Raw genomic sequence first — 24,488 nt, 5'->3', positions numbered from 1 at the left:
TGTCAGACACTTATAAAACCATCAGATCTCCTGAGAATTTACTCACTATCACAAGAACAGCATGGGGGACACTGCCCCCCGATCCAGTCACCTCCCAGCACGTCTCTCCCTCGACATGTAGGGATTATGGGGATTACAGTTCAAGATGAGACTTGGGTGGGGACCTAACCATATCATCATCTCACCCCAGTTACAATGACTTTATCAAAAAAACAAAAAAATCACAGATGCTAAAGGAAACTCTCCTATGCTATTGGTGGGAATGTAAATCAGTATAGCCACTATAGAAAACCATATGAAAGTTCCTCAAAAACTAAAAAGAGAAGTACCATATATATATCCAAAACAAAGGAAATCATCATATCGAGGAGACATCTACACCCTTAGGTTTATTGCAGCACTATTCACAACAGCCAAAATATGTAATCAACCTAAGTGCCCATCAATGAATGAAAGGATAAATGCGATATACATACAGAGTGGAATACTATTTAGCTGTAAAAAGAATGAAATCATGTCATTTGCAGCAACATTGATGGAAATGGAACTTCTTATGTTAAATGAAATAAGCCAGGCACAGAAAGACAAATATTGCACACTTTTGTTCTTATGTGGGAGCTAAAAAACGGGATTGCATCAAGATAGACAGTAGATTGGTTGTTCCTAGAGGCTGGGAATGGTAGGGGGATGGGGAGATGAAGTTGATTAATAGGTATAGAAGTACAGTTGTAATAAGACCTAGTGTTAGATAGTTCAGTAGGGTGACTATAATTAACAACCATCTACTGTGTATTTTAAAATAGCTGGAAGAGAAGAATTTGAATGTCTCTAGCATAAAGAAAAGTTAAAGGTTGGAGGTGATGAATATCCCCATTACTCTGATTTGCTCATTACACATATGGAATGTGTCAAAACAACACATGTACCCTGAAAATGTATACAACTGTTATGTATCAAAAAAAATGTGCCAGAGTAACATTTCTCTACCCTCTTCCTCCCGTTTCCCCCACCTGATTCATGTCTTCCTCTAGGTCTCATTTATAGCTCTGGGTGGATGAAGGAAATGGTTTAGAAAGAATGTATTTTGATTTCAACTAGACTTGTGGTCAATTTGGAGAAAATAATGTGAGCAGAGTACCTAGTGAAGTAGATAGTAGGTTGTTTGAAGATGGGAGGCAGTTTTGTGCAGTAGAAATGACCTTTACTATTGAACTTAGATGTGGGATCAGTTGGTGCAGGGATTAAAGGAGATAACACTCGTTGTGTTCTTGATAATTAAGGGTAGAAATTTTCTTTTTCTCCTCTTGTTTGCCCTCTCCTACACCTCATTCCCTCAAATAACCTAACTACCACAAAACATTGAGAGGGTCAAATGAAATGAGAACTTTAGATCATGTGTAGTAGAGGGTGAATGATAAATTGGAGAGGATTGGGAAAATAAAATATTAAAAGGAAGACTATTCCTCTGCCTCAAGAAATAAAATCCCATTCCCCCTAATGCTTCTTTCTATGAAAGAAATTAGATTTAAAAGTTCATTATTTACTGTTGTACCATAGATAAATATATGTAAATTTGTATTTCAAAGCTTTTCCATGAAAAAAATATATTGTATACCCAAGCATTTCTAGAACTCTTTATAATTATGATTAACAAATGGATTTTTTAAGAGTCATCACATTGTTTTAGTCACTGTTTTACTACTGTTATTTTTAACTTTTTGTTTTGACATGTTGCTTTTAACTAATTAAAAATTATTGGCATCTGTGTTTACTTTTTAGCTTGCTCATACCTTATCTTCATAGCAGAAACTAATTAGTATGTGAAATACAGTACCATTAAATATGCATTAATGGGAAGAAATTCTAATCTGATCAACTGTAAAATATGTTAGAAAATACATTTTTCTATGTACATGGTGTTCATTCCAGTTCCATTCTCATAACAAATACCATTTTTGTTTTTGCCCCTATACGTCTTTTACTTGGTTCCTTGGATGTGGTCAGATTACAAATTTAGGGAGTAGAAAAGTCTTCCCTCATAAAAGTTACTAATTGATTTAGAAAAATGACTATTATGTGTGATAAGCCTGATTTAACAAAATACAATGTAATACCCCACTGAAAATTTTCAGAGAACTAGAATATCTTTTCTATTTCCAAATAAATTTCATACATACTTTTCTTTAGTCTTTTCCGAATTTATTGACCCAGATCACTTAACATCTTAAACCATAACAGGTAAATGTTATCTTCTGTGAATTTCTTTCTGAACTGCCTATAAAAGTGTCTGTGATTCACTCTCATGTTGGAGGCGTGTAACTTTTATGTTATCACTGTTAACTTTATATCTCAGAACTATCACCTTTTTCTTGTTCCTGCTGCCACCATAGTAGTCCAAGCCATCCTCACTTCTCTCTTGGGGTACTGTAACACTTTCCTAATTGATCCTTCTTAGAAGAACATGAGTAGATTTTTACAAACATTATGTCACCCCCACCCCATCACTTTCTCTGTGTCCCACACCATCACAGTAGCCAACTTACACTCTTCCAATGGCATTGGTTTTCCCTTACAGCCCAATTGACAATAGTGGATAACCTCCACTGTTTCCTTAATATCACTTATCAGAAGGAGTAATTATTTAAGTTGGATAACTTACTTCTTTGTGTTTTCCGCTAGCCTATGAACTTCGTGAGCAATGGGATCTTATCTTTTTTATTAAGTTACTTTATACCAGCACTGTTCTTAGCAATTAGTGAGTGCACATCAGCAGTTTTTTTTTAAGTGAATGGACTTGGTTCAGTATATCACAAAATAGCCACTTGTATAATGCTTAATTATGTATTTCATATTCCCTCTGTGATGCTCATTAACTGTAGTATCCCCTTCTCTGGTTTTTCCCACTAACACTGATCACCATGTAAGTAGAATTCCCGTTAATACTGATCACCATGTAAGTAGAATTCCCATTAATACTGATCACCATGTAAGTAGAATTAAAGCTCCATGAGAGCAGAGAATTTTGTCTATCTGTTCAGTGTCCTGTCTCTGATGTGCAGACGAATACCCAGAAGATGCTTGTTGCATGTGTTGAAGGAGTCAGTGGGTGGGTGGATGGATGGATGGATGGATGGATGGATGGATGGATGGATGAACTCTTGCACACTTGACATCTTGGAATTCTTTCCTGTGATACACAATTCAGTTCAATAGACATTTATTAAGTATCTGCTATATGCTTACCATTATGTTAGGCACAGTGTATATGGAAATCAGTAAGTTCTGGTGTCATTTCTGCTTCTGATTTATTTTGTTTTACAATGTTTGCTATTCTAATTAACTTAGGAACTGTAGTACAATATGACAGTGGCTTTCAAATTGAGCACTTAAAACTGACTCCTATAAAACAAGTAAGACTGAGATGATTTCATGTTTATACTTTCCTTCACTTGTTGTTAATTATACTTTCTGTTCAGACACAACTGATCTGACCTTCAAATGGTTGTGGGATCTTAGCTTCTTTGATTAATCTAGTTATCATTATCTTTTGAGTTTAAGGTCAAATATTTTTATAAAGGTAACAAATATAATGCGGTGTCCTGATGTTTTGCTTTTCATGTCTTTCTTATATCTAATTTTGATTTTCTGACAGTGTTAAGAAATTGATTCAGCAAGGGCTTTAAGATCTTGCCAGAAGTGAAGAACAGAGATGCTGTGTTAGTTTCAGCAGTTGTCTTCCTTTCGTTTCTTCTTTAAGATAGTGTTACTTTTGAAATATGAAACATTACCTCCAGTTCTCCATATGTTGAAGAAAACACTAGTTTGCTTTTGATATCAATATGAGATTTATGCCCAAAGTTGGGAAAACATTCTTAGCTTATTTTTGGTTTGAAATATACTTACATTTTCAATGATCACCTACAGTAGGAGAGTTGTGAGCTTTTTTTTTTTTTTTTAAAGAAGCACATTAAACCTGTACTCTCTGGAGCTAAGCTATGAGGACAAAAAAGCATAAGAAGGATACAGTGGACTTTGGGGAGTTGGGGGAAAGGATGGGAGCAGGGTGAGGGATAAAAGACTACACACTGGGTACAGTGTATGCTTCTCAGGTGATGGGTGCACCAAAATCTCACAAATCACCACTAAAGAACTTATTCATGTAACCAAACACCACCTGTTCCCAAAAACCTATTGAAATAAAAAAAATGTCTAACACCCATGCCCCCAACCAAAGGAAAAAAAACAACCTTTAGTCTCTGCTACTTGGGAGTCTGAAGCAGGAGGATTCCTTTATCCTCAGGAGTTTGAGCTCAGCCTGGGCAACATAGCAAGACCCTATCTCTAAAAAAATAAATAAGGAAGCACATAAGGCTGGGCATGGTGCCTCACATCTATAATCCCAGTTATTCAGGAGGCTGAGGCAGGAGGAATGCTTGAGTCCAGGAGTTCAAGGTTACAGTGAGCTATGACTGTACCACTGTACTCCATCCTGGGTAACAGAGCAAGAACTTGTCTCTAAAAAATAAGAAGCAAATTAAAAAGCCACAAGCAGAAAGGTATATATTTTTATACTCTGTTCCTTTCTATTTCTAAAATGTGTAATTTAGAACTAAATATTGCATGTGTATTCTGTGTTCTAATAACTAATTTATTTAAAGTAGGAGACTTTTAAATTCTTTGATATTTATTGTGAAATGTATCCTTTCATCCCCCTGAATAAAATGTATCACAAACATGGAGATACTAATTACCTCATGCTGAAATATTAGTTGATAAATCATTCCTTTTAAGGAGAAAAGCTCAATATTTAATTTTCTGTGTCCCTGATAATTTTCTGGCTGATTTTTTATATCATTATTGATATACGTTGATTAAGTATGAGTGAATTTATATGAACTTATACAGTCATCTGAATTAAATCATTAATTTGAGTTTTTTGTATTTTGGTGGAGAGAATGCTGAGTGGTAAAGGAAGCATGCCACTGTGTTTTAAAATCCTTTTCGATCTCTGGGCTTAACCAATTTTAGAGAAATAGTGAAATTATTATTATCAGTGCTCAAAACATATATTGAAGGTTTGCTTTTTTTCTTTTGTAGGATGAAGTGGCACACACTCTAACTGAAAGCAGAGTATTAAAGAACACTAGACATCCCTTTTTAACAGTAAGTGACTAGAGGACAGATGTTATAATCATGACATTTGAAATTTAAGGAATTTTGTGTTAGAAATTAAATTGTGAAAAATACTATTCGTTTTAGATATCCCATTTTCTTTGTGGAAAGACCGTAAGTCAAATTTCTTATAACTTATTAGAATATATGGATTTTTACAGTATGTATGCGTTGATAATTCCTCCCATTATGCATTTATTACTTTTTTGAGAATTTTTTTTCTCCCTTGAATCTCTTGCCATTAAAAACAAAAACAAGCTGTAGAATTAATAGATTACCTCTGGCATTTTAAGGAGACTATTGAGGAAATGGCAGATTTTAAAAAATTTCTTAAATGTAAAGGTTTTATGTTTGTTTTATTGGCTTCTGATAAATATTTTAATGATCAGAAGCATTTCTTCAAATATGGAAGGCAGAAATGTTTATTGAATATATTTTATGGAAATGAGACTTCTTTGTGGGATAGAGTACTTTAAGAAGTATGGGAATGCTAAATACATTAGAGGTGGGATAAGCCATGCTATGTTTTTTCACTAGACAAAGTATAAACTGATTATATGATATGCCTACAACTTAGTTGTTTTGAAAGAAACTGGATTTTTTAGTTCTGTTCTTAGATTCCTTGTAATGTAGGGATAATTGGTAAAGTTTCTGTATTTTCCTGGTTCCAATGAACTATATTGAGATGAAAAATAATAGCTAGACTTTCAAAAGTGGAACCCTTTACACTGTTTGGAATATCTGAAATAGACATTTTCAGAGCTGTCAGTAGATACCTAGACTTACTTTGCTACCTTTTTTGGTGTGTTTATTGTCTAGTGTAATAGGATAGCATTTTGGTATTTTTTAATAACCTATATATAACCTACAAAATTATATAAACCAACTCAGTTGGGTTGGGTTCTGTTATGCACTCAATATGCAGAAAGTGATGTCACTGTATTAGAAACCTGAGTGTAACAACTGTAGCTAGATTCCTAAGGAACTTCAACTAGTGTAATTTTTGGCCACGCTGTGAGGTTGCATGGATGAGAACCTTGAGTACTAATGCAGCTTCAAATCAATGGCAAATTAGATTGGGAAGTGCTTGTTGTAATTAAGTTTACTTTTACTTGAAATTTTAATTTTAGTTTTTCTTGTAATAATATCTATGGTGAACTAAACATTTGTTTTATGTTTCTCATAAACTCTTAAGCACTTTTAAGTAGTAAATAAACTCTTAAGAAACAATAACAATTATTTTCATCTTTCATGCTTACTATTTCTAAGTGTTCTATTTTTAGTACAATTATAATTATAAGAATACAGGGTTATAATATAACATTTTTTCTTTTTTTTTATTTCAAGTCCTTGAAATATTCCTTCCAGACAAAAGACCGTTTGTGTTTTGTGATGGAATATGTTAATGGGGGCGAGGTGAGTCAAGAAGTAAATCCAGTATTTGCATGGTAGTATTTTCATTATTTTAAAAACATTACTTAAAATACAAGTTACAATATAGCAGTTCTCCATTTCTTGATAGGAATTTGTGTAGCTCTTAATACTATTGAACAGATGGGAGCGAAATTATTTCTGATGAGATGTAATGATTGTTTTTATATAACTACATTTATATGTTGGAAGGCATAATCATATTCTTCTTTTTCCTGTGTTTTTAAATGTAAAAAGTTTTAACAGAAGTATGATTTTTGAAATCATGTTATTAAATTTTGAAAACCAGAAATACAAGATTTATTATGTTTCACAAAGTTTGTTTTCAAGTAGGCTGTGAACATTGTGAAAAGTTATTTTACCCATTCTAAACTCAGTGGAACAATAGTTCATGGGCACGTTATGGCTGAGTTTTCTCTTCTTCTTTATAGTAGAGTACTGTGACTATGTATATATATATGTGTGTGTGTGTATATATATGGGTGTATGTATGTGTGTGTATATATATGTGTATATATGTATGTATATATGTGTACATATGTATATTATATATGTGTATATATGTGTGTGTATATATATGTATGTGTGCATATATGTATATATATATATTTTTTGAGACGGAGTTTCGCTCTGTTGCAGCAGTGCAATCTAAGCTTACTACCACCTCTGCCTCCCGGGTTCAAGTGATTCTCCTGCCTCAGCCCCCCGAGTAGCTGAGACTAGAGGCGCGCACCGCCATGCCCGGCTAATTTTTGTATTTTTAGTAGAGATGGGGTTTCACCATGTTGACCAGGATGGTCTCGATCTCCTGACCTCGTGATCCGTCTGCCTCAGCCTCCCAAAGTGCTGGGATTACACGCCCGGCCTACCATGACTATATTTAAGAGACTGACAATGTTTTGGAGATTAATTTAATCATTTTTATTAGCACATTTCACTCATTCCTTTATTCCTTCTCCTTTCTCTTCCTTGGTTTTGATCACAGTCAATGTGAGGGAAAAGTAAATTTACTGGAAAAGCTAACTGGAAATATTTTTATTGTGGGCTTTCTGAAATAAATTTAATTATTAAATAGGGTCTTGTGTCTCATGAACTTAAAATATTCTTATTTTCCAAAATAAATAATTAAATATCCTTTATGGAATTTTTTTCGTGTAGAATTATCTGATTTGCAGGAATTCGTTTGTTGCAAAACTTCATTCATTCAGGGCTTGCTTGGTGGCTCAGACTTGTAATTCCAGCACTTGGGGAGGCTGAGGTGTTGAGCTCAGGAGTTTGAGACCAGCCTGGGCAACATAGTGGGAGCCTGTCTCTACAAAAAATAAAAAAATTACCTGGACATGGTGGCGCACACCCAGCTCCTGTACTCCCAGCTACTCAGGAGCTGAGCGGGGAGGATCACTTGAGCCTGGGAGGTCAAGGCTGCAGTGAGCCATGGTCATGCCACTGCACTTCAGCCTGGGTGACAGAGCAATACCTTGTCCCCAAAAAAAAAAAAAAAAAAAAAAAAAAATCAAAACCCAAAACTTAATTCATTAATTTGGTAAACACATTTTGAGTGCCTAGGCAGTATGGGTTTATGAAAATGTGTTAAGATATTATCCTTGCTGTGAAGGAGTATATAACTTCCCTTAGTGTATTACAAATTAGAATGCATAGTGAAAGATATAGTTCTAATAAAGTCATAAAAGAAAATGCTTTATGGATGATCTAGCACTTAGGGTAGGCTTAATGAGATTTCACCCAAGGAACTGATTTAAGAAGGTGTTTCAAGCAGAGAGGATGGGATGGGCAGAATCACTGGTGGGTGATAGGACAAGATAATTAAATAATAATAACCCACGCATACAGAACTGGGCCCTTGAAGTAAGATGTCTGAGAAAATACGAAGAAAATGGATGTTGTGAAACTGTAAGATTGGTACATCTTTTTTTTTGAGATGGGGTCTGGCTCTGTCATTCAGGCTGGATTGTAGTGGTGCCATCTCTGCTCACTGCAACTTCCACCTCCTAAGCTTAAGCGATCCTCCCATCACAGCCTCCTGTGTAGCTGGGACTACAGGCATGCATCACCATGCCTGGCTAATTTCTGTATTTTTTTGTAGAGATGGGTTTTGCCATGTTGCCTAGGCTGGTCTTGAACTGTTGGCCTCAAGTGATGCATCCACCTCAGCCTTTCACAGGGCTGGGATTACAGATGTGAGCCATCACACCTGGCCATATTGTTACATCTTAATGACCAATTAATTAGATCTTGGTAGAAACAAAAAGGTACAATGAAAAGTGATTTTTGGTTGGAATTTGGGAGCCTTAGCAGATACAGTGCAATTATGAAGAATATGTTAACCTTATAAATTTGGTTTTGAAAAAGTTTTTCCTAAGCTTTTAAAGTAATATGTGTGTGGAACTATGATGGAGAGTGGATAAAGAGTCAAAACTGTGGATGCAGTTTTGGCAGCCATTTCCATAAAGATTATAATTTAAGTTATGGAGGTGGAAATGAAACTGATGAAACCTCTTATGTCAGTATCTATCAAAATTTAAAATGTGCTTATACTTGGACTCAGCAATTTCATTTCTAAGAATTTGTCCTACAGACATACAGATGCACCACAGAATGATATATAGATAAGTATACTCATTGCAGCATTGTGGTACTTTAAATGAGCATTCAGTAAGGAGTCTGCTTAAATAAAGTTACATTCATGCAGTGGAATCTCTATATCCATCTAAAAGGATGAGACAGCCCAATATGGGCATTTATAGATGTTAAAAAAACTAGGTGCAGACAGAGTATAAAGTATACTTCTGTTGTGTTAAAATAAAATTAGACTGTAAACATGTGTATATATGTTTGTTTATGGATCGAGTATCTCTGAAATTGTGCACTGGATGTTAGTGCTTGTCTTTGGGAAAATAAACTGAGTGGCTGGGGATAAGATAGGAGGAAGACTTTTCATTTATGTATTTTTCTGTATCTTTTGTGTTTTGTGCCACATATATGTATTATCTAATAGTTGAAAGTGGCCAGACAAATAAATGGTTGGATGAATGGATGACCAAGGGAAACAATAAGACAGATAAAACAGTCTGCAGACAAAAACTTGGAAAAACACTATTAAGTGTCTCTATTTTTTAAACGGTATTATGTATTCATGTCTATAGTAACAGTTTTCACATTGTTTAACAATTACCTATTTATTGTCTATCTTTCCGATCAAAGTGTTAGCTTTCTAAGAGGCTTGTTCATGGTATAACCCTAGCATCTTATTCAGTACTTGTATATAGTTGGCGCTTGACAAATATTCATTGGATTATTTGAATGAATAAGTGAACAAATGGATGGTTCCCTCAGGGATTAGGGATAAGAGAAGTTAGCTAAAAGTGGTAAAATAGGAACTACTGAGGAGTAGGAAGAAAAGTAGAAAGTGATGTAGTATACAGTTTATTTTGTTAAAAAAGCTGGAAGTGTAAATTTAGGAGAGGATATCTTTTTATTTATAAAATACATATGTATTAAGTCTTTGTAGAAGGAACTCTGGTAGATATCTAGGGCATAGAAATCTGAATTAAACATAGATCTTGCCTTCAAAGAGTTTGTAGTCTACTGGAGAAAGGGTACAAAAATAATACTAAGTGTGAAATAATTATCACTTCTATCATAACAGAGAGATAGATTGTGGGACTTTGGTGGGATGAGGGAAAGCTTCCTAGAGGGCACTACCTGGCATCTGCATTTCTTTTCTAAACCCAGAGTACCTAGAGATGAATTAATTGATGATTATTGAAAAAAAATTTACACTAAAAGCAGATTTTCAGATTAGCCAGATGATTTTCTTTAGCGTTAATACTCTTACATTATTTTCCTTGTTCAGCATATCTTTTTTTTTTTTCTTCAGAATTTCTGTTTTGGATTGGGCTGTAGATAAGTACTATATTATTTAATATTTTGAAGCAACTGAACTGATTCTCTAGGGTCTCACTCCATCACCCTGTCTGGAGTACAGTGGTGCAATCTCGGCCCACTGCAACTTCTGCCTCCTGGGCTCAGGCAATCCCCATGCCTCAGTCTCCTGAGTAGCTAGGATTATAGGTGTGTGCCACCACACCTGGCTAATTTTTGTATTTTTAGTAGAAACGGGGTTTGGCCATGTTGGCCAGGCTAGTCTTGAACTCCTGGCCTCAAGTGATCTGCCCACCTCGGCCTCCCTGTATGTGGTGTATAATTTTAATGTGCGTAGGTAATTACAATGTTGGTACACACACACACACACACACACACACACACACACACACACACACACAGAGAGAGAGAGAGAGAGAGAGAAAATGAAAAGTTATTTATATTTAATAACTTCAGTAGGAAATAGAATTTTATATATTTAACCTCACAATTTTTTATTTTTTTAGATTATCAGATGTATTTTAAAATAGTTATTTAGTTCTTGGAGTATAGTAGGGTTATTTCAATTCTTGATTTATCATGGCTGGGGAGGAAATCTATGCTTGATGTGTTTATCCTTGTGGCAACTTGTTTAATTTTGGTTTTGCTTTGGGTTCACCTTGCCATTTATTTTGCCCAGGGATGCCTTATAAAAATGCAGAAAACGACCAAGCGTGGTGGCTCACACCTGTAATCCCAGCTCTTTGGGAGGCTGAGGTGGGCAGATCACGAGGTCAGGAGTTCGAGACCAGCCTGGCCAATGTGATGAAACCCCATCTCTACTAAAAATACAAAAAATTAACCGGGCTTGGTGGTGGGTACTTGTAATCCCAGCTCCTTAGGAGGCTAGGGCAGGAGAATTGCTTGAACCCAGGAGGCGGAGGGTGCAGTAAGCCAAGATCACGCCACTGCACTCCAGCCTGGGTGACAGAGCAAGACTCTGTCTCAAAAAAAAAAAAAAAAAAAAAAAAAAGCAGAAAACTTAATTACTGTAGAAAAAGTATTAAACATAGTAGTTATATTTTTGAAATAGGATTAAAGTAAGGGAAACAATAAACACACATAAACAATTCACACTAGCACAATTCACACATATACCAAGACTTAGCCAGTGGGGTAGGATCTGTGTGGCATCTAAGGACTTGAGCATGAGAATACTGGCCTTTTTAAGCAAGCTCTGGTAAGTTCGTAATACCAAAATGGCAGCACACTCAAATCTTTTTATATCAAGTGTTTGCCCTAACATGAGCTGCTTTAGTGGCCTCGTTGAAATAACTAGCCCAATTTTTACTCAATTTATGCTTATTGTTCATTGATTTTTAAGTAGCAATAGCATCTTCTTCTTAGTCTATGCTCTAGAAAGTTTACCTTGAATTATAATTTGAGTTAGGGGTTTAGCATGCTCTTGATTATGCTTGTGATTTTTATGGTTTGTCAATATTAGTCACATGCCACATAGCAATGTTGAAGTCAGTGATGGATAGCACAATGGTAGTCCCATAAGACAAACATGCACAGGTTTGTAGCCTAGGAGCAATAGGCTATACCATATAGCCCAGGTGTGTAGTAGGCTATGTTGTCTAGGTTTGTGTAAGTCACTCTATGATGTTCACACAATGATGAAATTGCCTGTATTAGTTTTTACACTGCTAAAAAGAACTGCCCCAGACGGGGTAATTTATAAAGGAAAGAGGTTTAATTGACTCACAGTTCCGTAGGGCTGGGGAGTCCTCAGGAAACTTACAATCATGGTGGAAGGGGAAGCAAACATGTCCTCCTTCACATGGTGACAGGAAGAAGTGCTGAGCAAAGGGGGAAAAGCTCCTTATAAAACCATCTTGTGAGAACTCACAATCACAAGAATAACATAGTGGTAACCACCCCCATAATTAAATTACCCACCAGGGCCCTCCCATGATATGGGGATTTTGGGAGCTACAATTCAAGATGAGATTTGGGTGGGGACACAAACTATATCATTCTGCTCCTGGCCCTTCCCAAATCTCATATCCTCGCATTTCAAAACACAATCATGCCTTTCCAACAGTCCGTTAAAGTCTTAATTCATTTCAGCAATATCCCAAAAGTCCAAGTTCAAAGTCTCATCTGAGACAAGGCAAGTCTCTTCTGACTATGAGCCTGTAAAGTCAAAAGCAAGTTAGTTACTTCCTAGATACAATGGGGGTACAGGCATTGGGTAAATACACCCATTCCAAATGGGAGAAGTTGGCCAAAACAAAGAAGCTATAGGCCCCATGCAAGTCTAAAGTCCAATAGGGCAGTCATTTAACCTTAAAGTTCCAAAATGATCTCCTTTAACTCCATGTCTCACATCCAGATCATGCTGATATAAGAGGTGGGCTCCTATGGCCTTGAGCAGCACCACGCCTGTGGCTTTGCAGGGTACAGCCCTCCTCCCAGCTACTTTCATGGGCTGGTGTTGAGTGTCTGTGGCTTTTACAGGTGCACGGTGCAAGCTGTCAGTAGATTACCGTTCTGGGGTCTGGAGGACAGTGACCCTCTTCTCACAGCTCCACTAGGCAGTGCCCCAGTGGGGACTCTGTGTGGGGGCTACAACACCACATTTCCCTTCTGCAGTGCCCTAGCAGAGGTTCTGCATGAGGACTCTGCCCCTGCAGCAGACTGGTCATCCAGGTGTTTCCACACATCCTCTGAAATCTAGGTGGAGGTTCCCAAACCTTAATTCTTCTGCACACCAGCAGGACCAATACCACATCCAATACCACACGGAAGCTGCCAATGCTTGGGGCTTGCACCCTCTGAAGCAATGGCCTGAGCTGTACGTTGGTCCCTTTTAGCCACAGCTGGGACTGAAGCAGTTGGGATGCAGGGCACCATGTCCCAAGGCTATACAGAGCAGGGGGCCCCTGCTTTTGGGCCCTGGCCCTGGCCCACAAAACTATTTTTCCCTCCCAGGCCTCTGGGTCTATGATGGGAGGGGCTGCTGCAAAGGTCTCTGAAATGCCCTGAAGACATTTTCCCCTTTGTCTTGGTGATTAACATCTGGCAGCTTGTTACTTATGCCAACTTTTGCAGTGGGCTTGAATTTCTCCCCCCAAAATGGGTTTTTCTTTTCTATTGTATTGTCAGGCTGCAAATTTTGCAAACTTTCCTTCTCTGCGTTCTCTTCAATGCTTTGCCACTTAGAAATTTCTTCCGCCAGATACCCCAAATCATCTCCTTCAAGTTCAAAGTTCCACAGATCTCTAGGGCAGGGGCAAAATGCCACCATTCTCTTTGGTAAAGCATAGCAAGAGTCACCTTTACTCCACTTACCAGTAAGTTCCTCATCTCCATCTGAGACCACCTCAGCCTGGACTTTATTGTCCATATCACTGTCAGCATTTTGTTCAAAGCTATTCAACAAGTCTCTAGGAAGTTCCAAACTTTCTCATGTTTTTCTGTCTTCTTTTGAGCCCTCCAAACTGTTCCAACCTTGCCTGTTACCTGATTGGAAAGCCGTTTTTACATTTTTGGGTATCTTTACAGCAGCACCACACTCTCTGTGGTACCAATGTACTGTATTAGTCCGTTCTCCATTCTCACGCTGCTTGAACTGCCCCAGCCCAGGTAATTTATAAAGGAAAGAGGTTTAATTGACTCAGTTCTGCAGGGCTGGGGAGGCCTTAGGAAACCTGCAATCATGGTGAAAGGGGAAGCAAACACGTCCTTCTTCACATAGGAGCAGGACAGAGAAGTGCCGTGCAAAGGAGGAAAAGCCCCTTATAAAACCATCATATTTCATCAGAACTCACTCACTATCAGCAGAACAGCATGGAGGTAACCAGCCCTGTGATTCAATTACCTTCCACTGGGTCCCTCCTACAACACATTGGGATTATGGGAACTACAGTTCAAGATGAGATTTGGGTGGGGACACAGCCAAACCATATCATTGCCTACCAGCAAATTTCTCAGGCCATATCCCAGTTGTTAAGTAATGCATGACTGTATTTGGAGCACTAAAAATTTTTGATGGAAGTAGATTGTGAGAGAAATGTTGGCTGTGAAAAATCATCCCTAACTTCTTACGGTCGTATTGATACAATGGAATTTCATCATAGTTGCATGCAATTTATATGAATTCAAAGAAGTGGGCTCAATAAGAGATAGCTGAGATAGACAAGTTGATTTAAATGTTGTGATTATTCTGCTCTTTTTCTCAGTGAGTGTATTTTCAGAGTGACCTTAGGATGAGAGATATAAATTTGCTATTCTTTACTCCTTGTTACTTCCTACTTTCCATGCATAGAGCTTCATGGAATATAAACTCTGGTGTTTTAAAATACAAAACTTACATAAAATGTCATTGAGTGCATTGTAACTGCAGGTGTTCATTTAAAGAAACTATATTCTGGCCAGGCCTGGCGGCTCATGCCTGTAATTCTGGTGCTTTGGGCAGCTGAGATAGGAGGATTGCTTGAGGCCAGGAGTTTGAGACCAGCCTGGCCAACATAGTGAGATCCCGTGTCAAAAAAAAAAAAAAAAAAAGCCATGCGTGGTGATGTGTACCTGTAGTCCTAGTAAATTAATCAGGAAAGCTGAGGTGGAAGTTCACTTGAGCCCAGGAACTCAGGGTTATAGTGAGCCATGGTTGTGCTACTGCACTCCAGCGTGGGCAACAGAGTGAGGCCCTGTCTCTAAAGAAAATAAAAGAAAAAAGACTATATTCTTGTACCAAAGATAGAAAACTGTCCTGGGTTTAACTATGTCGAGAGATGACAGTATGTCGGTCTCCTGTGTAATACCGTTCTAAGGAATGTTTGGGAGTGATTTGATTATTTTTGTTACTTTATGGATTAACTTTATAATCTAGTACATTATAGTTCATTCATCTATTAAATAATGAACAACTTCTGTGGGCTAGACCTCAGAAGATTCATAAGTAAGGAAAACATAGTATTTTTCCTTTGATGAGTGAGTAACTGGGGAGATAGATGAGAAAATACTTGTATACACTGCTGTGACATGGTTGCTCTGATAATACTGGTTACTGTGCATGGAGAGAATGAGCACTTTAATGAATCTGAAGGAGTAGAGGACAGCAAAGCAAAGGGTGCCAGAGTAGGAAACTCTTCTTAAAAAGTGGTTGCTAGGCTAAGACGTAAGAATAACTATACGTTATATCACTAAGGTTGGGAAGGAGAGCATTCCTACACAGGTAAAATGGCATGTATAGAGTACACCGGAGCAGACAGGTTCCCCCACCCCTCGAATACAGCACAGTATGGATAATGCATAGAGTTCTGCAGAGGAAAGCCAGAGAGTCTGCACAGGTAGTCAGAATCACGTTAAGACAGATCTTCACTCTCAAGTCATTTAGATGAAGGCAGTGGAGCATCATGGAAGAATTTCTTTGGGGAAATGTTTAGAAAGAATACTTAGCAGTATAAAGCTTGAAATAGGACAAAAGTGGAAGCAAGGAAAATACTTGGGAGGTTGCTGCAGTTAGAAGGTTTTCAGTAATTCAATTATAAAAATGATAAGGTTGTCGGATGCGGTGGCTCATGCTTGTAATCCCAGCACTTTGGGATGCCGAGGTAGATGGATCACCTGAGGCCAGGAGTTTGAGACCAGCCTGACCAACATGGAGAAACCCTGTCTGTACTAAAAATACAAAATTAGCCAGGCCTGGTGGCTCATGCCTGTAATCCCAGCTACTTGGGAGGCTGAGGCAGGAGGATCGCTTGAACCTGGGAGGTGGAGGTTGCGGTGAGCCTAGATCGTGCCATTGTGCTCCAGCCTGGGCAACAAGAGCAAAACTCCATCTCAAAAAAAAAAAAAAAGATAAGGTTATTAATTGAGGCAGTGTTAGAAGGAATCATATTCTAGTAATATTTAGTTATTAGAATCACCAGGATTTAATGAATAAATACGCAGAGAAGTATCATACGATTTCCTGTTTGCTGCTTGGGGAATTGTGGATACTGGAGTATTTATAAAAATAGAAAGCACAGGAAGAAGAATGAGTTTTTAAGCAGATCATGCTATATTTGAGGCACCTAGTGTGGCAACCACGGAGTGGGGAGAGTTAAATCAGAGATACAAATAGGCATCATGAGCAGTGTTAAAACCCAGGAAGTGAGGAGATACCCAATGTGAGGAGAGTATGTACAGTTAGAACATCAGTGGCCAAGGATGGTGCCTGGAAATGCCAGAGTAAGACATACTGTAGACACAGCTATAGATGCAGTGAGACTTTAGTGCACAGGTGTAGATGCAGAGAGAAGCCTAAGGAGGATCCTGGGCAGGAGGAGCCAGACAAGAGAAGCCTTAGAAGTTAAGGAGAGATTAGGTACAACACTATATATTAAATCCTGTACGATGATAACTGAGAATTGTCCATTGGATTTGACATCTAATAGTTCCTATGGAGACTACCAGGGATTCTTCCTTTTCTGGTTTGGTACAAGGTATGCACCTTGGCTGTAGTACAGAATGTAAAAGGGTTGGTTTGGAGCCCAGTAGAACAAGGTTGTAGGAGTGAGTTCAGTGCAATTTCGGTGGGGCATTTGTAGAACTGATTGTAAAATCTCTCTAATAATATGACCAATCACACGGCTAATATATCCAGTCAGCCCTCTTTTTATTCCTTAAATGTTACTAAATTTACATGAGAAGCAGAAAAATATCCTGGGAGAATAAAGTAGACAAAATTGACTAAGGAGGTGTTTTTGTTTCCTTTGGTTTAGGAAGTCTGTACTTAGGACTTGTTTCCAAAGTCTTACTCATAGCTTCATTTATTTCAAGCTTATTTGTTGGACTTCTGCAAATCTCTCTCAAGTCTGAAATTTCCTGAAGTTAAAAATTCATTAGGGGAGTAAAGGAAAATCTTTGTGTAGAAATGCTATTCATCTGATAAATTCTTCACCTTCCTCTATTTTCTTTATGTAGGCTGTAATGAAGCTAACAGTTTCAGTTATGTACTACTATTTTTGTCCATACTTAGTTCATTGTAAACTCTATATTAATTTCTTTGATAACATATATTCGATTTTTTGGCAATATGGCTTTCAGGTTCATGCCATTCTTAAGATTCTCATGCTTATTCAGATTTCTCATTTGGCTGGCATTTTGTTATCAGTGAACCAAAATTATCTCATTTTAAATTCACATGAGACAAAAGCACCAGTAGTCAGCATTCTAGTTCTCCTTACTAATTTACGGAGGTGTGATCTGGGTGATTTTTAAATTAATTTAATTATCATTTCATATTCATAGTGATGATTTTTAAAATTTTACAAAGTTTTCAGGTATATAAACATCTTTATTGTCAGGTGTCTGACGAGCTAATTTCATTGCTAACTATTTTAGTTATTAATATATTATGTAGGTTATATCAGAATTTTGTCTTTCACGCAATGCTTTTTCAAAATTCCCAGTCAAGAAGGATGCATTACAATGTTTACATTAGCATCTAAAGGCAATATAAAGTTGGGAAGCATTTTTAGTATATAATTTTATAATTCAAAGACATTTTTTAAAAATGAATGGTTAAACCAGTATCTCACTGCATTAAATGTAATTGAATGCATTGAATATAGTTATTAGGAGATGTGACAAGCCTCAACATGTAACATGCTTGCTTACAAATCTAAAATCTCAGATCAAGTGGCAGGGGCCTACCAGGCATCTGGGTATTTACATGATTCCTTTCCATGTGGTTATGGCAGAGCATGGCCATTACAGGGTAGTCAAACTTCTTACACAAAGGCTGGCTTACCACAGAGTGGGTATTTCAAGGGAGGGAAAACAGAAGAAGCAACATATGTATAATTGGAAACCCTGAGGAGGAAAAACAGGACAGTGACACAAAACAGTATTTAAATATGAAAAACTATAATCTAAAAACATACTTATAGGCTTTTGTGTTCTCCATTTTTCACTTAACATAATACTTTTAAAATTTATAGATATTGTTCCATATATCAGTAGTTTGTTTCTTTTTATGGCTTTGCTCTGTTGTATGATGTACAGTCATATGTTTATATAGTTGCCACTGGATAGACGTTTGGGTTCTTTACATTTTGGGCCTATTAAAATAAAAGCTCGTGAATATTCCAGTACAAATCTGTGTGTGAATATATATTTTTAATCTTCTTGGGTAAATACATAGAAATGCAATTTCTGTGTCATTTGTTATAATCAACTTCATTAAAAACTGCAAACTCTTTTCAAAATCATCCATGCCATTTTGCATTCCCAGGATGTTGTTTGACAACATCACGACACTTGGCATGGTAGTCTTTTTAAATTTTACTCATTCTGGTGGATGTATTTTATAGCTCCAATTTTATAGCTTCAATTTGAATTTCTCAGATAACTAATGATACTGAACTTCTTTTCTATTCTGATTTGCCATTTATACATCATCTTTTTTGAAGTATCTGTTAAAATCTTTTGTATATTTTAAAAATTAGGTTGTTGTCTTAATATTGAGTTGTCAGGTTTCTTTATTTCATGTATGGGCTTTATCATATATATATATATTATAAATATTTTCTCCCATTTTATAGTTTGTCTTTTCATTTCATAATGGGGAATTTTTCCAAAATATATTTTTGTTGTAATCTATTGTAATCAGCATTTTAATGCATAGTTTGCATTCAGTAAAATTAATCAATTTTGACTGTACAATTTAGTGAGTTTTGACAGCTGTATAAAGCAGTTTCCCATCACCACAATCATGATCTAGAATGTTTCTATCACAACAGAGCCTTGCATGTCTCTTTATAGTCAATTCTCTCCCCTCACTCTCACTCTGAAAACCACTGATAGGCTTTCCAACCAGGATGAAGGGCAGACTTTTAAATTAGAGGAAACAAAATTTATTGATTATTTTCTCTTATGATTTATACATTTTGTTTTTAAAACATCTTTTTCTAACTCAAGTTTGTTAAGATTTTTTTTCTAAAGTCAAAGCTAGATCTGTTGGGTGGCGGCAGGTCGGGGAGATTTTCTTTTATGCTTTCTTCTAGAAGTGTTAATAGTTTTAGCTCTTGCATTTAGGTCTATGAGCCATTTCAAGTTAATTTTAATGTATACTGCTACATAAGGGTCATGTTTCGTTTGTTTCTTGCAAAGTGATATCTAACTGTTCCAGCATATTTGTTGAAAAGACTGTCTTTCTCCCATTGGATGATTTGGTACCCTTGTCAAAAATCAATCATACATGTGTGGGTCGATTTCTGGACTCTACATTTTGTTGTATTGGTCTATGTCTATCCTGAAACCTATACCACACTGTCTTCACTATGCCACACACTTACTTTAGGATAAGTGTTAAAATCAGGCAGCTTGAATCTTTCAATTTTGTTATTCTTTTTTAAAATTGGTTTTGCTATCCAATTTCCTTTGCATTTCCACATAAATTACAGAATAAGCTTGTTGAATTCTACATAAAAGCCTACTGGATTTTAATTGTGATTGTGTTAAATCTGTTGATCAATTTGGGGAGAATTGACAGTTTTACAGTGTTGTCTTCTGATTCATAAATATGGTATATGTTTTCCCATTATTTAAGTCTTTAATTTCTTTCGACAATATTATGTAGTTTTTAGTGTACAAGTCTTGAAAGTTTTAAAAATTTATCCTTAGGGATACTTTATAATAATTATTTTATGTTTTCATGTTATAAATGGTTTATCAGTCATTGTTAAAAATTTCAATTTGTAATTGATTCTTGCTAATATATAGACATACAGTTGATATTTACTTATTAGCCATACTAATATTAGTTTTAGTAGTCTTTTGTTGTAAATATATTGGATTTCTTTATGTAGATGATCATGTCAGGTGAGAACAAAGACAGTTTTACTGCTATTTTCTAGTATGTATACATTTCCTTGCCTTATTAAGCTATCCAGGACGTTTAGAACAGTGTTAAAGAGCAGGATAAGAGCATATATCCTTGCTTTATACCTAATTTTAGGGCAAAAGCATTCATACTGTCACCATTAACCGTGTTGTTAGCTGTAGATTTTTCATGGATGCTCTTTATTAAAAGTTGAAGAATTTCTATTAGTAATTTCATGAGTTTAAATAATCTTAGTTTGATTGGCTCTGCTTCTTTGTTCTGTTCTTATGGTGGTAGCTTTAGGGTTTAGAATATGTATCTTTTCTCATCACAGTAGACTTTGAAACTATATGCTGTCACTTTACTTGTACTGTAAGAACCTTATAACAGCATACGTCTATTTTCTTACCTTCTATCTGAACCTTAAAAGGCATACATCTGTTTCCCTGCCTTCTGTCTTTTGTGCAGTTGTTCTCAGACAGTTTACTTCCATGTATTTTTTAACCTTTACAATACACTGTTTTTGCTTTAAGCAATTATCTTTAAAATAATTTTTAATAGGAAAAAATGTTTTATATTCATAAAGTAATCATTTTAAGTGCTCTCTTTTCCTTTGTCTTGGTGTACATTTTCATCTATTACATTTTCCTTTTGCATAAAACTTCGTTTAGCATTTGTTTTTGTAGTGCAGGTCTGATAGCCATAACTTTTGTTAGCTTTTGTTTGTGTGAGAAAATCTGCATTTTGTCTTAAGATGTCTCCCTTTCTTTAAAACAGTTTTACTGAGTTAATAACAAATTACAGATAATTTGTACATATTTAAAGTGTACAGTCTGATAACTTTTGACCCATGAAATCATCACCACAATAAAAATAATGAACATCCCCACAAATGTTCTCCTATACAGGAGATTTTAGGAGGAAAGGTACATTTGAACCAAATCTTCAGGGACAGTTACATTCTCCAAATAAGATTAGCTCATTCACTCAAAAGTATGTATTAAATGCTTACTGCGTTCACTAAGATGAATAAAACAGTCATGATTTCTAGAAGGAGATGCATATTATAAAATAATAAAACAAAATAAACTCTAAATATAATGGCAATAGAGTGCTGTACTATGAGAGAGAATAATGGAGAACCTACTATAAATTCAGTTATCTCTTTGAGGAAGTAGTATTAGGTTGACATTTGAAGGGTATGTGGGAAGGAACTTCCTGTGCTCTGATGAGAGAAGCCTGTTGAGAATGAGACTTTAGTGCATGGCTGTAGATGCAGTCATCTTTTTGCAAGGATGGGTTGAATATCTGTCCACTTACTAAACCGTGGGAGTACAGCTACACTCTAGTGCAGTTCTTGTTAGGCTATTATGAGAGAGAGTTATGGTGAAAATTTCTTCCTAATAGAATGATGAAATACGCTTGTATATTTAGTAGTTTGAGTTAATGCATTTACATTACTGTATTCCTATAGCATGGCTAAGCTTAACAATAAAAAAAAAAACTATGTAGTCTTTGCCTTTATAAAGGAATTTAACTTGATAAAGATAAGCTCCCTATTTTAGCAGCAAATAACTCACTTTCCTTTTTGAACAAAGATAAGATTATTCAACAATTATATATGATTTTTAATACTTCCAATGAAAATATTTTACCTCAAAAACCTTAAGGATGATTTTTCTTATAATTTTTTGAGAAGTATTTCTGAATTTAATTTTATTTTTTGCAATACATATTTATGAAGAATATAATATGTATCATATACTAGGCGTGGTGCTGAAGATGCAAAGATAGAGTGTACTGTCATAATTTTCTCATTTTCCTATGCCTTTGCCAGGAAAAAAAATAGAGCATTAAATTTATAATAAGCATAAATCAGTACATTATTAGTACATTTATTTGAAACCTTTGAATAATTTTTTTCTATTACAAAAGTGATAATGTACGTTCATTACAGAGAACTTCAAAAAGCCAAAAAAATTATTTTAATTCTGTCAAAAAAGTACTTATTGAATGCTGCTATCTTCAAGGCAGGCACTGTACTATGTACTTAGTATACTACATGAGCAAGACAGATGGTCTCTGCATTTAAGAAGGGCATATAGTGGCTCATGCCCAGCACTTTGGGAGGCCAAGGCAGGAGGATCACTTGAACCCAAGAGTTCAAAACCAGCCTGAGCAACATAGGGAGACCCTGTATCTACCAAAATAGTTAAAAATTAGCCGGGTGTGGTAGCCAGTGCCTGTGCTCCCAGCTACTCAAGAGACTGAGGTGGGAAGATTGAGTGTGCCCAAGAGGTTGAGGCTGCAGTGAGCAATCATGCCACTGCACTCGAGCCTAGGCAACAGAGTGAGACCCTGTCACAAAAGGAAAAAAAAATGCATAGTATTCTGGGGAATGGATATTAAATAATTACAAGTAATTTTTGAGGTATAAAACAGAAGATAAAAACCACTCAATCTTACCGTCTAGAAATAATTGTTAATACCATGTTAATATATTTTCCTCTGTTTATACTGTACACATATTTTCAATTTTATCATTTTAAAATATGTACTTGTTGCCTACTAATTATGTAGATATACTTTAACTTATTAAAACCTTCCCAAATCATTGAACATTTAGGTTGTTTTCATTTGTTAGTCAACTGAAGTATAATTTACATATAATGAACTCATTTTAAGTATATGATTAGATGACTTCTGACAAACATATATATGCATGTGGCCCCCATCACAATAAAAATATAGAACATTCTCATTGCCTCAAAAAGTTCTGCCATGCCTCTTTGCAGTCAGTCTTCCCTGTACCCATAGTACCTCCACACGTGGCCCTAGGTAGCCATTGATCTGCTTTCAGACACTAAAGATTTGATTCATCTTTTTAAAAATGTCACAGAAATGAACTCATACAATATATACTGTCTTGTATCTACTTCTTTCATTCTGCATAATGTTTTTGAGATTCTTAACTTTGTTGCATTTCTCAGTCATTTATTTCTTTTATTATGAAGTCATTATCCTTTGCACAGCTATACCACCATTTGTTAATCTCTCCTACTGGTGATGTACATTCGGATTAATTCCAGTCATTGCCTAATATGAATAAAGCTGATTAGGCCTGTTTCTTTTCTCTTTAGTTAATACTGAAGAGTATGATTGTTGGATTTATGGTAAGCATATGCTTACATTTTACAAAAATTTAAAACTGTTGTGTCATTGTACATTCTCAGCATTAATGTAATGAGAATTTTAGGTGTTCTGCATCCTCACCAGTGCTTGCTGTGGTCAGTGTTTTTCATTTTAGTCATTCTAGCGAGTATGTAGAAGTAGGTTACTGTGGTTTTAAATTGCATTTCTCTTATGACTAATGATAGTAAATGTCTTTACTCATACTTTTTGCCATTTGCATATACTTTTGTGACCCGTCTATTCAAATATTTCACCTACTATTCGGTTGTTCATCTTCTTACTGAATTATAGGAGTTCTTTGGATGTTCTGGTTACAAATAGTTTGCCAAGTATTTGTATTACAAATGGTTTCTTCCAGACTGTAGCTTGCCTTTTCATTTTCTCAGTGATGTCTTTTGAGGAACAGAAGTTTTTAATTTTGATGTCTTATTTATCAATTCTTGCCTTTTATAGTTTTCACTTTTTTTGTGTACTGTCCAAGAAATGTTTGTGTACCCCAGGTCACACATCTTTCTCCTATTTGTTATGTGTCACATGCTATTTAGCCAGTTTCTGTCAACAGTGGGCCATATATATGGCAATCCCATAAGATTATAATGTAGCTGAAAAATTCATATTGCCTAGTGACGTAAATGTTGTAAGTCATACAGCAGTGCATTACTCACATGTTTTGGTGATGCTGGTGTAAGCAAACCTGTGCTGCCGGTTGTATAGAAATATAGCACATGCAGTTATATACGTAATACTTGATCGTGATAGTACATGACTATGTTACTTCCTTATGTATCTTATATATTATACTTTTCATTGTTTCTTAAAGTGTATTACTTTTACTTATTTTTAAAAAAATAGGTAACTGTAAAACAGCATCAGGTGGGTCCTTCAGGTGATATTCCAAAAGAAGGCATTGTTAGCATAGGAGATGACAACTCGA

The 24,488-nt window shown here is 36.0% G+C and overlaps 1 protein-coding gene across 9 annotated transcripts in view; it reads left to right on the top strand.

Annotated features, from left to right (window-relative positions):
• The window catches only part of AKT3 (AKT serine/threonine kinase 3), a 357,879-nt gene that overhangs the window by 235,290 nt on the left and 98,101 nt on the right, over positions 1-24,488 (top strand). For all 9 annotated transcript variants that reach the window (XM_032137424.2, XM_058430705.1, XM_058430708.1 and 6 more), the window contains 2 exons: positions 5,098-5,163; positions 6,520-6,588. In XM_032137424.2, coding sequence (XP_031993315.1) covers positions 5,098-5,163; positions 6,520-6,588 — 135 coding nt within the window. The remainder of the gene's footprint in view (positions 1-5,097; positions 5,164-6,519; positions 6,589-24,488) is intronic.

Source organism: Hylobates moloch, unplaced genomic scaffold (assembly GCF_009828535.3).
Source record: "Hylobates moloch isolate HMO894 unplaced genomic scaffold, HMol_V3 SCAFFOLD_18, whole genome shotgun sequence".
Lineage (NCBI taxonomy): Eukaryota > Metazoa > Chordata > Mammalia > Primates > Hylobatidae > Hylobates > Hylobates moloch.
Note: the sequence above shows the minus strand (reverse complement) of the source record. Positions and strands in the feature narration are given on the sequence as shown.